The 11666-nt window shown below is 35.8% G+C and overlaps 1 protein-coding gene across 3 annotated transcripts in view; it reads left to right on the forward strand.

The window, feature by feature from the left end:
- LOC107587503 (leucyl-cystinyl aminopeptidase-like) overlaps positions 1–10733 on the forward strand; it is a 15960-nt gene extending 5227 nt beyond the window's left edge. For 2 of the 3 annotated variants that reach the window (XM_016275304.1, XM_016275306.1), the window contains exons 4-19: positions 152–283; positions 374–494; positions 648–799; positions 1299–1412; positions 2277–2408; positions 2557–2688; positions 2898–3049; positions 4378–4469; positions 4572–4755; positions 5369–5525; positions 5625–5809; positions 5969–6130; positions 6206–6346; positions 7903–7984; positions 8075–8199; positions 8666–10733. In XM_016275304.1, coding sequence (XP_016130790.1) covers positions 152–283; positions 374–494; positions 648–799; positions 1299–1412; positions 2277–2408; positions 2557–2688; positions 2898–3049; positions 4378–4469; positions 4572–4755; positions 5369–5525; positions 5625–5809; positions 5969–6130; positions 6206–6346; positions 7903–7984; positions 8075–8199; positions 8666–8672 — 2070 coding nt within the window. In that variant the 3' untranslated portion in view covers positions 8673–10733. The remainder of the gene's footprint in view (positions 1–151; positions 284–373; positions 495–647; positions 800–1298; positions 1413–2276; positions 2409–2556; positions 2689–2897; positions 3050–4377; positions 4470–4571; positions 4756–5368; positions 5526–5624; positions 5810–5968; positions 6131–6205; positions 6347–7902; positions 7985–8074; positions 8200–8665) is intronic. The other variant, XM_016275305.1, reaches the window with a different exon arrangement.
- The last annotated feature ends 933 nt before the right edge of the window (positions 10734–11666 follow it).

The raw sequence follows: 11666 nt of genomic DNA on the forward strand, positions 1-11666 counted from the left end.
TATATATACGTATACTTAACAGCTTCTATTTGTTTTATTCTATTTATTTACTTTTTTTACTTTTATGTTTTTATTATAAATATTGTCATGCAAGTTTTTCTTCAGATTATAATATATACGTTTTGTAATGTTATTGTCCTTTTTTTTCTAGGTCAAAACCACAGATTTAAAAAATGGGCTTCAAGAAGATGAGTTTGAGAAAAGTGTTAAAATGAGCACTTACCTAGTTGCATTTATTGTGGCTGATTTCATCAGTGTCAGTAATAATGTCTCTAAAACTACGGTATGTATTCTTCTTCAAAATCAATGTCTTGTGTTACAAATATTGTGGAAACATGTTGCATTATGTCCCCCCCCCCAAAATGTTATGCAGGTGTCTGTGTATGCTGTTCCAGACAAAAAGGAAGAAGTGCAGTATGCTCTTGACACAGCTTGCAAACTGTTGAAGTTCTACAATACGTTCTTTGTGAAACACTACCCGTTAAGCAAGCTGGGTGAGATGCCTTCCCTTAAAGAAACTCTTCAAACAGAGATTATTAAATTCCTAGAATAGCTGGACATACACGCTAATGTTGTTTTATAAATAACAAACCTAAAATTGTTCATTTCTGTGACATGACGTGACCCAATGTCTTTCAAATCAATAGATCTAGTGGCTATTCCTGACTTCCTCGCCGGAGCCATGGAGAACTGGGGACTAATCACATTCCGAGAGACGACTTTGCTAGTAGGGAGTAATTCCTCCTCTATAGACAAGCAACTGGTGACCTCTGTCATTGCTCATGAACTTGCCCACCAGGTAATTCACTTTATAAATAAAGCAACATTCCCATGACAGGGAAATAATAGTCACATTTCAGTGATTAACAACACGTGATAGAAAAGTCTGAGTTGGTGGCTGCTTTACCAGGGTGTGTGAATTTAAGTATCATTTACATCCAGTTTTGATTACAATGTTGACCTACTTCAAATTGTTTTCTTAAGGGCATAGTTCACCAAAAAAAAGAAAACTCTAAATTCAGAATATCCTCTTTTGTGTCATACAGGTTTGGAACAACGTGAGGGTGAATAAATGACAGATGAATAAATGATGACAGAATTTTCATTTTTGAGTGAACTCTCCCTTTAAACTTATACTCCAAATTCTTGAGTGAAGTGAATGACAATAGTGATATTGACATAAAACATATTATAGCATAAATTGTAAGTCTAAAATAAATGTAATGTCTTCAGTTCAGTTGAAAAGGCTAGTCAGACATGTTGTGTTCATTGTCATGTATTGTTCTTTTTCTGTTCAGTGGTTTGGAAATCTGGTCACTATGCGATGGTGGAATGATCTTTGGCTGAATGAAGGATTTGCAACCTACATGCAGTACATGTCAATTGAAACTGTGTTCCCAAGCCTTGACATAGTAAGTTTTATTCTAAATTAAGAAATGAAGAGTTCAGATGCAAAAGCCTCTAAAATAACCTTTTCTTCTAAAATGAGCATTTTTTTTTAGGCTGCTATATTTACGTTCAGTTATTTCACTTTAATGACAATGAAAAGAACCTACACCTAATTAAAGTGAAATTACTGAACCTACACATAGGTTTTCAAGTCATGACACACGCTAATTTTAGAAGAAAATTTCAAAGGGCACTTAGAGGCTTATTCATTAGAACTTTATTTTGATGTTGTTGATGTTTAAATGTAGTGATGGGGAATCAATTCCAAAAGAGTTCTCAACTCTGAGTAATCAGAGTATTTTTGCGTGTATTGTTTTAATAATTTTTATTATATAGAACTCTCCAGCCCAAGGAGCTGATGATGAAGAGATGATTATGGGCATTTAGCGCCATCATCCAACTGTTATTAATTCATTATAGAATGTTACAGTACTTTCTCTCTTCTGAAATGATGTTCGAACAAGACTGTTTCTCGTGACTTTTACTGTAAAATTAGGTATTGGCAACAACTAGGTAATAACGTTGATGGGCTACTCAACAGTTCAAGTTAACTACATCTCTAAATTGGGCTAATTTGGACAGCCATGCTAAAAATGTGTTGTTTTAATGCATTGAATTTAAGGTTTCATGTCGGGGGGAAAAAAATACGTTTAGTGTGTGATAATGACTGCAATCTTGTATTTTTTACCTGACCCTGTTTTGATGTGAAGTAAATGGAGTTAAAGAGTCATTTTCATTACGGTGGGAGTCGACCTTGAGAATCAAACGCCCTATTTGAATGTGTGTCATTCAAAATGTTTAGATTTGATCTTGTCTTTCATTTCCAGGACACTGAATTCTTAAATGTTCGCTTTAAAGCGCTGGCCAAAGATGCATTGAACTCATCCCACCCACTGTCTACTGTCGTGAGCACCCCTGAGCAGGTGGAAGAGATGTTTGACTCTGTGTCTTATGAGAAGGTACGTCATAAATTACCTTTTGCTTGTAAAGTGGCTTTAATAAACCCTCTTCCTGTGGTGTAATGTAATCATTTTTCATTTAGTGTTATTGATTGTATAGCTATTCTCAGAACTTGAACATGTTTCTTGATTTGCCTTTTCATGCAAGGGGGCTTCGATACTGCTGATGCTCAATGCAACACTCACAGATGGGGAGTTTCCAAAAGGAGTGATTGAGTACTTACAAAAGTATAACCTATCAAACACAGAAAGTGAAGACTTATGGAACAGTCTTTCCCAGGTCAGACCTTTTCTAAGTGAGATGAACTTATGGTGCCTGCATTTTGATTGCATTTCATTATTTACGAGAGCAAAACAAATACATGTTCTGAGTGTGATAAATGCAATTACAAAATTAAACAATGTGCACTCTTATATAATGATGAAGCAACTGAGCTGACATCTGAGCCGTGTTTTATTAGTGTGCGCTGACATCCATGATCTCCATAGGTGAGCAAACAAAACTTAAGTGTATCTGAGATGATGAACACCTGGACTGTTCATAAGGGCTTTCCTCTAGTCACAGTGAAGAGAAGTGGCACTCAAGTGACACTGACGCAAGAACATTTCCTTCTGAATGCTGAAAACAGCACGGACGACAGGTACCGGACTTTTACTGCAGCTGTGAACATTGATCTAAAAATGTATCATAATGAATTATGGGGCTGTCAAAGTTGTTTTAAAACTAGTGTTCAAAAGTTTGGGTTCAGTCAGATTTGTTTTAGTATTACTAATATTTTTATCCGTTAATCAAAAGTGTTTCTTACTATTCATCAAATAATCCTAAAAAACTGTATCCCAGTTTCCCCAAAAATATAAAAGAGATTCAGGCCATCAAAATGTAGATTACTTTTTTTTTCTTCGGTAGAGCAGTAAAGAAGATTTGGTAACACTTTACTTAAAGCCTTTATGTTTAGTGCATTATAAAAGTAGTTTTAATGCATTAACTATGCCTTGTAATGCACTGTACAATCTCATGAATAATTAAGTAACCACAGTTAATACATTATAACACTTATCAATTCATTGTTACATGTATTATAGATTCGGTTATAATTACTGTACACATTACGAATAATTATAATGCATTATACCCTTTAATAACACTTTATAATGCATTATACATAAAGGCTTTAAGTAAAGTGTTACCAAAGATTTTTAGGTGAAACCCATGGTCCTTGGTGTTTCATAAAATGCAAGTCAGTGGATACTGGCACTTTGCGAGTCAAAAAAGCATGTCCAGACAAGAAAAAATTAATACCTGTGGCTCCTGATGATATGTTGAGGTAATAATGTTGTTCAGTTTCTTGCACAGACCAATCATTTCGCTTCATAAGACCTCTATATAGCATCAGAGCCACGGGTATTCATTTTGTGTTGCCTGTATATGCTTTTTTTGACTCAAGTGCTGGTAGCCATTGACTTTGATTTTAAGAATAACCAAGGACTATGGTTTTGGCTGAAAATCATCTTTAGTGTTCTACGGACGAAAAAGAGTCACATACATCTTGGATGGCCTGAGGGTGAGTAAATTAACAGCAAATTTTCATTTTTGGATGAAGTATCCCTTTAAGCAACTACTTCAACACTTATAATAGTAAATGTTACTTGAGCAGCAGATCAGCATTTTAGAATGATTTCTGAAGGATCATGTGACACTCAAGAATTTTTTATCAAATAAATGCAGCCTTGGTGAGCATAAGAGACTGCTTTCAAAAACAGAAAAATAAAAAAAACTTACTGACCCCACTCTGGTGTGTCATGGGAAAGAATAGTCTTGTTTGTTTTAAGGTGCGAATGTTTTAAAAAGGGACTTTTATATCGATCAGGGTCAAAGTCCAATATTGATCTATTAAAAAAGCAAGCTTCAAATTAACTCAGCCTCTCTCGTTGTCGATTGTTAATTGATTCACTTTTGTGTTACCCATAGCAGCTTGTGGCATATTCCCCTGACGTATGTGACCGACAAATGTAGTGTTCTCAGCTCCTGCAAGCAATTGTTCCATCTCAAGGATAAAACAGGTGAGTATTGTCCTCAGGACTGAGTGTACTGGCATAGACCGATGTTTCTAACTACTGGGAATATTCAGTAATGTATTGCTTGTTGCTTTACATTTTTTCCAGCCACGTTAAACCTTCCAGATCAAGTGAAGTGGTTGAAGTTCAACTTCAGGAGTGATGGCTTCTACATAGTGCATTATGATGAGGAGGGATGGAAGGACTTGATTGATGCTTTGAAGGAGGATGTGAATGTCCTCACCTGTAAAGACAGAGCAGCTCTCATCAACAACATCTTTGCTCTCTCCAGGTGGATCTGCATTTAAAAGAAGGTTTCAAGTTATTAGACATGACTTGAAAGATATGATGGTGCAGAATTCTCACAATCATGGAAAACCTGAAAATAACATTTGATCAATTATGATTGCGATTCAGATTTAAAATATTTTTTTACATAAAATTATCTTTTCCTCTTTGTTTTACACAGATCCATTATATTTTTATCATAATTTAAATATAGATTTAATCAATCCATCATAAACAACTGAAAATCACCAGAAATGACTGCGTCAGAATAACATAATTTTCTATTTTAATATATTTTAAAAACTAATTTGTTCCTGCGACATCAGGCTGAATTTTCACCTGTCTTTAACATCACATGGTCCTTCAGAAATAATTTTAATATGATGATTTGGCGTTCGAGTAACACTTTTTACTATTATCAATGTTGAAAGCTGTTGTGCTGCTTAATATTTTTGTGGAAAACCATGATGAAAAAAAATTATGCATCCTTGGCTGAATAAAAGGGTTAATTTCTTTACAAAAAAAAAAGTCTTACTGACCCCAGCGTTTTGAACAGTAGTGTACATTTTTTAGTAAATGAGTGAAAATAAAAAATCTGTTCTTCAACTTTCCTCCAGATCGGGCAAGGTGTCTTTCAGACAGGTCTTAAATCTAATGGATTACATGAGAAATGAGACAGAGACGGCGCCTCTGACCGAAGCTCTCTTCCAGCTTGGTCAGATCTACAGGTTGCTGGACAAAAGATCAGAATTGAACTTGGCCTCTAGAATGACGGTAAGTGCAACATCTTGTGTGGCTGTTGTAGTCAAATGAAATGAAATGGAAAAAAAATAAAACTTGTTTGAATTTTTTCTTGGAATTCAATCTTTGCAGAGTTACATTGAGGACCATTTTGGAAGTTTAATGGAGAGGGAGTCATGGGATCTGGAAACTTCTGTGTCAAAGATGACGCTTCGGTCTGCCCTGCTGGAGATGGCATGTTCTCTTAACATACATAACTGCACAACACAGGCTAAGCATCTGTTTGATCAGTGGTTCACTTCCAACAAGACTTCTCAGTAAGTTTGTGTGGTGATTGACTCTTGGCTGAATAACTTCTCTTTTAATCTTGTGATTTGCAAAAAGGAGAAGGAAAGAGCTCTTGACTTTTGTACTCCTCACCGCAGTAATTCTTGAGAACAGAGGAACATCTTGTGATACATGCCTTATTGATTTAGGATTCCCAGTGATCTCATGAGAACAGTCTTCAAAGTTGCTGCTCAGACAGATGAAGGATGGGGTAAGCTTCTAGACGTGTATAAACACTCCATCAATGACCCAGAGAAGCGCAAGACATTGGAAGCTTTGGCCAGCACTCAGGATGTACGGAAAATCATATGGTAAGGCTGAACAACATGTTCTGTCAGAGCTGTCAGCACAAGCATACCTGAATTGAATTTGGTTTTCCCTTTTAGGATTCTACAGAAAAGTCTTGATGGGAGTGAGATTCAAACTCAAGAATTTCCTTTGGTGATGAAAACAATTTGCAAGAACTTTGCTGGCTACCTCTACGCTTGGGATTTTGTGAAGGAGAACTGGGATAAAATCACTCAAAAGTGAGTGGTGAACTTGTATTAAAAGAAAAAACAAATCTGGAGGAGGAGGGTTACTTACATAACCCAACATTTTGAATCGACACATTTAATGTAAATGTCATTACACTTTTTAGTCGTGCATATAATGTGCTAATAACAATAACATAATAACAAGACAGCAAGGTATATGGTCAGGAAAACACCTTAAAGAGTGTTTATTTAGTGGGTAAAGGTCATAAATGTTTTTTTTATTAATTTGGGAAGGAAATTAATACCTTTTTTTTTCCCCTCCCCAAGGATGCATTAAAATGTTCTAAAGTGGCAGTAAAGTATTTTACATTGTTACCAAAGATTTCAAAAGGCTACTTTCTATTCATCAAACATCTTGAAAATGTGTAATGGTTTTCAACATTAATAATAAAAAATGTTTCTTGATCAACAGATCATCATTTTAGAATGATTTCTGAAATATCATGTGACTCTGAAGATTTAAAGGGATAGTTCACCCAAAAATTCTGTCATTAATTACTCACCCTCATGTCATTTCAAACCCGTAAGACCTTCGTTCATCTTCGGAACACAAATTAAGATATTTTTGATGGAATCTGAGAGCTTTCTGACCCTCCATAGACAGCAACGCAACTGAAATGTTCCCAAGTCCAGAAACGTAGCAAGGAGATCTGTAAAAGAATCCATGTGACATCAGGGGTTCAACCGTAATTTTATGAAGCTATGAGAATATTCGCCGGATCTGTTTCCTATGTGGTTGTGATTTGATTGAACGAAAACAGCGTATCTGTGTGGCACAGCTGACACAGAACAGCATATGCTGTTTACGTCCAGCTGATACTCTCCAAAATGGCGCTACATGGTGATGCGGAGAAGACGAATTGTTGAATAAAGTAATTTTTTTTTTCTTTTGCACACAAAAAATATTCTCGTAGCTTCGTAAAATTTCAGTTGAACCCCTGATGTCACATGGATTATTTTACCGATGTCCTTGCTACGTTTCTGGACTTGGGAACATTTCAGTTGCGTTGCTGTCTATGCAGGGTCAGACAGCTCTCAGATTCCATCAAAAATACTTTAATTTGTGTTCCGAAGATGAACGGAGATCTTACGGGTTTGAAATGACATGAGGGTGAGTAATTAATGACAGAATTTTCATTTTTGGGTGAACTATCCCTTTAAGTAATGGCTGCTAAAAATTCAGTTTTGCTGTCACAGGAATAAATGACATTTAAAATGTATAAAAAAAAGGGAAAACCATTATTTTGAATTGTAATAACATTACACAACATTACTGTTTTTGTTGTGTTTTTGATCAAATAAATGCAGATTTGGTGATCAAAAGAGCCTTCTTTCAAAAACCATGAAAAACTTTATTGATGTACTGTAATTAGTCATTTTGTTAGGACTTCTCAGAAAAGTGCTGATAAATATCTTAATGCATTTTCTAATGTTTTAGGCTTGATCATTTGCATGTAAGCCCTTTTCTATACTGAACGAATTTTTTACGCATTTAAGTATTCGGTCTGCAATTTAATGTTGTTGTTTGTTTGTTTTTTTCTTGCAAGATTTCCTGTCGGATCCTTTGCCATTCAGAGCATCATCATGTCCGCAACCAGTCAGTTTTCCACAAAAACACATCTCGTGGAGGTCTGTTCATCCCCCATACCTTTGCTTAAATGAAAAACAGTTAAATGTTACTTGAAGTATTTTTACTACATTATTGTTTTTCTCATCCAGGCCCAGAACTTCTTCACTTCTCTGGGGACGAAAGGTTCTCAGATGAGGATCGTGCAGGAGGCCATTGAGACCATTCAGCTGAACATGCGATGGATGGAGAATAACTTGAACACGCTGCAGAGCTGGTTGTTAGGACTTCTCAGAAAAGTGCTGATAAATATCTTAATGCATTTTCTAATGTTTTAGGCTTGATCATTTGCATGTAAGCCCTTTTCTATACTGAACGAAGTTTTTACGCATTTAAGTATTCGGTCTGCAATTTAATGTTGTTGTTTGTTTGTTTTTTTCTTGCAAGATTTCCTGTCGGATCCTTTGCCATTCAGAGCATCATCATGTCCGCAACCAGTCAGTTTTCCACAAAAACACATCTCGTGGAGGTCTGTTCATCCCCATACCTTTGCTTAAATGAAAAACAGTTAAATGTTACTTGAAGTATTTTTACTACATTATTGTTTTTCTCATCCAGGCCCAGAACTTCTTCACTTCTCTGGGGACGAAAGGTTCTCAGATGAGGATCGTGCAGGAGGCCATTGAGACCATTCAGCTGAACATGCGATGGATGGAGAATAACTTGAACACGCTGCAGAGCTGGTTATAGTGTGAGGAGGAGACGGCTCCTCTCTCGTGCCTCTCACTCCCTCAGGTGACGTCACCGAGCATATGCAGGTGCGAGTGATATTACTGTCACAACAGCCAGAGCCATAAATGTACAACGTTAGGCCAAACTCAAGACAGAAGGGCAGATTTACCTGGACGTAAAGGGTCGTTTAAAAACATTTCTTTTCAGGGCATCATATAGGGAATTTTCCTGAGTTCTCCAGTGAGCTGTAAACTAGCCAGATATCTGCCTGAGAACATTTAGCCTTTAATGCTCGCTTATGTAAATGAACAAGTCTGGATATATTGATGTATTATCTTTTCTCCAAGTTCAAAGTGAATTGAAACCGTATAGTCAGCATGTGATTTCCTGTGTCATAACTTTAGTGTTAGTTGCTGCTCGGGAAAGGCTGATGGGTTGTCTTTTTGCGGTTCACTTGGGGCCCAACTCGGTATGTGTATGACTCTGGCCTCAAGCACTATTTGCACTATTCAAAGATTCAGCTTGCTCAGGGCAAATCTGGTTGTTGTTAAAATATCATGATGCATTTACACCCTTTTATTTTATGGCGGTAGCTAAAGACCAAAACCTCCCATCAGTGTCTCCCTTATCACGATTTGCCAAAAAATAAAAATAATAATAATTCTGAAATTATGCCAACAATCCCCCTTTCTTCTAAATGTAAAAGTTTTATTTATGTATGTGGAGGTGGAATTTTTTTTTAATCATCTGCGTTGTGTTTTCCATAACTTTCATCCTTTGCACAAGATGTATTTTGGAGTTTAATTTAAAGTTGAGTGTGTATGTTATGTATTTCTTGTGCAGGCTTTGCATATAGGTAAAGGTTTGTCATTGGAAATATTGTGTTAGCATTTCTAAAACATTTAGGTGCCGATTTTATTTTGAGTTTTGCTTTGCACATTCTGATGAAGCTGAAATATTTTACAGTTCTGTTGTTATACATGTATAAGAGACAATGAGAAAAACTCTGTGATTTGACATAGAAATATATTTGTTAGCAAGTCTTCATGTACAGGGCTTTAGTTAACTTGTCAAATTGCCACGAGACAAAAAAAGGGGCTCTAAAGTCACATCACTGATTGAGAGTTGTTACATTTTTCACTGGTTGCTACTGATTTGTACTCTTCAAGGATTGTGTGTGTGTGTGTGTGAGAGATGTTTTCTTCTCATATTTTTCCCAGATTTTCAGGAATTGTTTTCGAAAATGTCAAATGCTTTTTAGTTGGTCAAAAATATGGAGTCACAACCTCGCACAAATGTATGCGTCAAAGTGCACATGTATCCAACTTCTTGTAAACTCATGATACAGTCCACAAATACATGCACATAATTTTGCTTTAATGCACAAAAACGGAGAAATTATCATGAGATGTTGCTGAGTGAGGATTCGTGCATTTTTATGCATGTATTTTTAATATAATTTTAACTCCATACATAAATGTTTAGTTTTGTTCAGAGTGTGAGTCTGTGCTCACTGTCTCAAATGTTAAATTACTTCCAGGTTTTTGATTATAGCTTAGTGATTTGACCTCATAAAATGTCAAATATGACTGGTACATTGTAATTATTTAGTATGTTAGAGTTGTAGTTTTGCTTGATCATAAGCTTTATTCATGTATTTGTGATAGAAATGAATAAGGACAACGTGAATGTATTCATGTTTGTTACTATGGATCTGTTTCAAGAAGCGTTATGATTGTAATTGCCTGAATTCATCTGGATATGGTTAATTAAACACAATGAGGTGTTAAAAATACAGTGTATGTTTCTGTTGAATCTGTTTTCTGGAATTTGTTACAGCTGTGAGCATAATTGAGGATTCATATGAACCTGTTGATTTCTGTCATGTCCCTCATGAAGTGCTTTGTGTTATTGGCTGCCGTTCACAAAATAAGTTATGTAATGATTTTTCCCCCTGAAATGTTCTTTGTGCCGGTCAGAGGCAGCTTTTAAAAAATGCTAGTTATTTTTGGCACAATCTCCAGTCGTTAAATTGTTAAACTTGGCAGAAACTTTAAAGGAGAAATATTGAAAAATAAAATTTGCAGTATTTTAAATGACTTGTGAAAAACTTATGCCTGAAGAAAAAAAAAGTGATATATTTGTTTGAACAGGTTGTTGGAAAATTGTCTTATGTTGTTAAACTTTGGGTTTGGATTCTAGGTTTTTAAGGTGTTGCTTAACAATGGAAACTACTGACCCATCTTTATACAAGACAAAAAAAGAAATAACGTTTTGTGCACACATTTCACAAGTTTTCCTTCTAGACATTCAGTAGATAGCACTGTTCTCTCTTCTCTGGCAGCGTGTTCTCTCTTTTCCCAAAGAAAAGATTTAGGTGCAAAGATCAGTGAAAACAACCATCATGTGAAATAAGTAAATAAGGACTGTTAATAGAGAAAAATGAATGCATATACAGTGCTCCATTTGTATAGTGACCCTGTTTTTGTAGCTGCAGTTTGCTTTGTATATTAAATTAATAACAACTAGGTCAGTAAAATAATTTTAGTGTTTGCAGGAAGTTTTGCGAGTGTTATTTGAAAACTTAAAGTAGAGCACAAGTAGCTTAGTTATCATGGAGTATAAATAAAGGCGGTCAGATGAGTATCTAAAATGTTTGGCATGCCAAAATCAAGTGTTTGACCTATTATTTATACAGTATATGAAGCAATTTATCACTCGAGGCGGGGTTGGCAGGCTTGCTTATTAGTGTCGTTGGGTTTGTTTTTCAGGTTGCTAATGAGTGCAATTTTGGGGTCATGTATTTGTGCATTTTAGGGCTAATTTTGCTGAGGCTGTTGGCTTAAGTTGGTATGCAGACTGGGAGTTCAGCATCAGGACATGAGCTCTAGGCTGCTGTGGCTTATAGTGGGGACTTTGAAGGACACTAGAAAGACTCATTTAAATAGAAATGAAAAGGCTAGAAAAGCTTATTAAATTGAACACCTTTTTTATTATCTGCAGTAATGTGAT

Source organism: Sinocyclocheilus grahami, unplaced genomic scaffold (assembly GCF_001515645.1).
Source record: "Sinocyclocheilus grahami isolate Dianchi unplaced genomic scaffold, SAMN03320097.WGS_v1.1 scaffold93.1, whole genome shotgun sequence".
In the NCBI taxonomy this organism is placed as follows: Eukaryota; Metazoa; Chordata; class Actinopteri; order Cypriniformes; family Cyprinidae; genus Sinocyclocheilus; species Sinocyclocheilus grahami.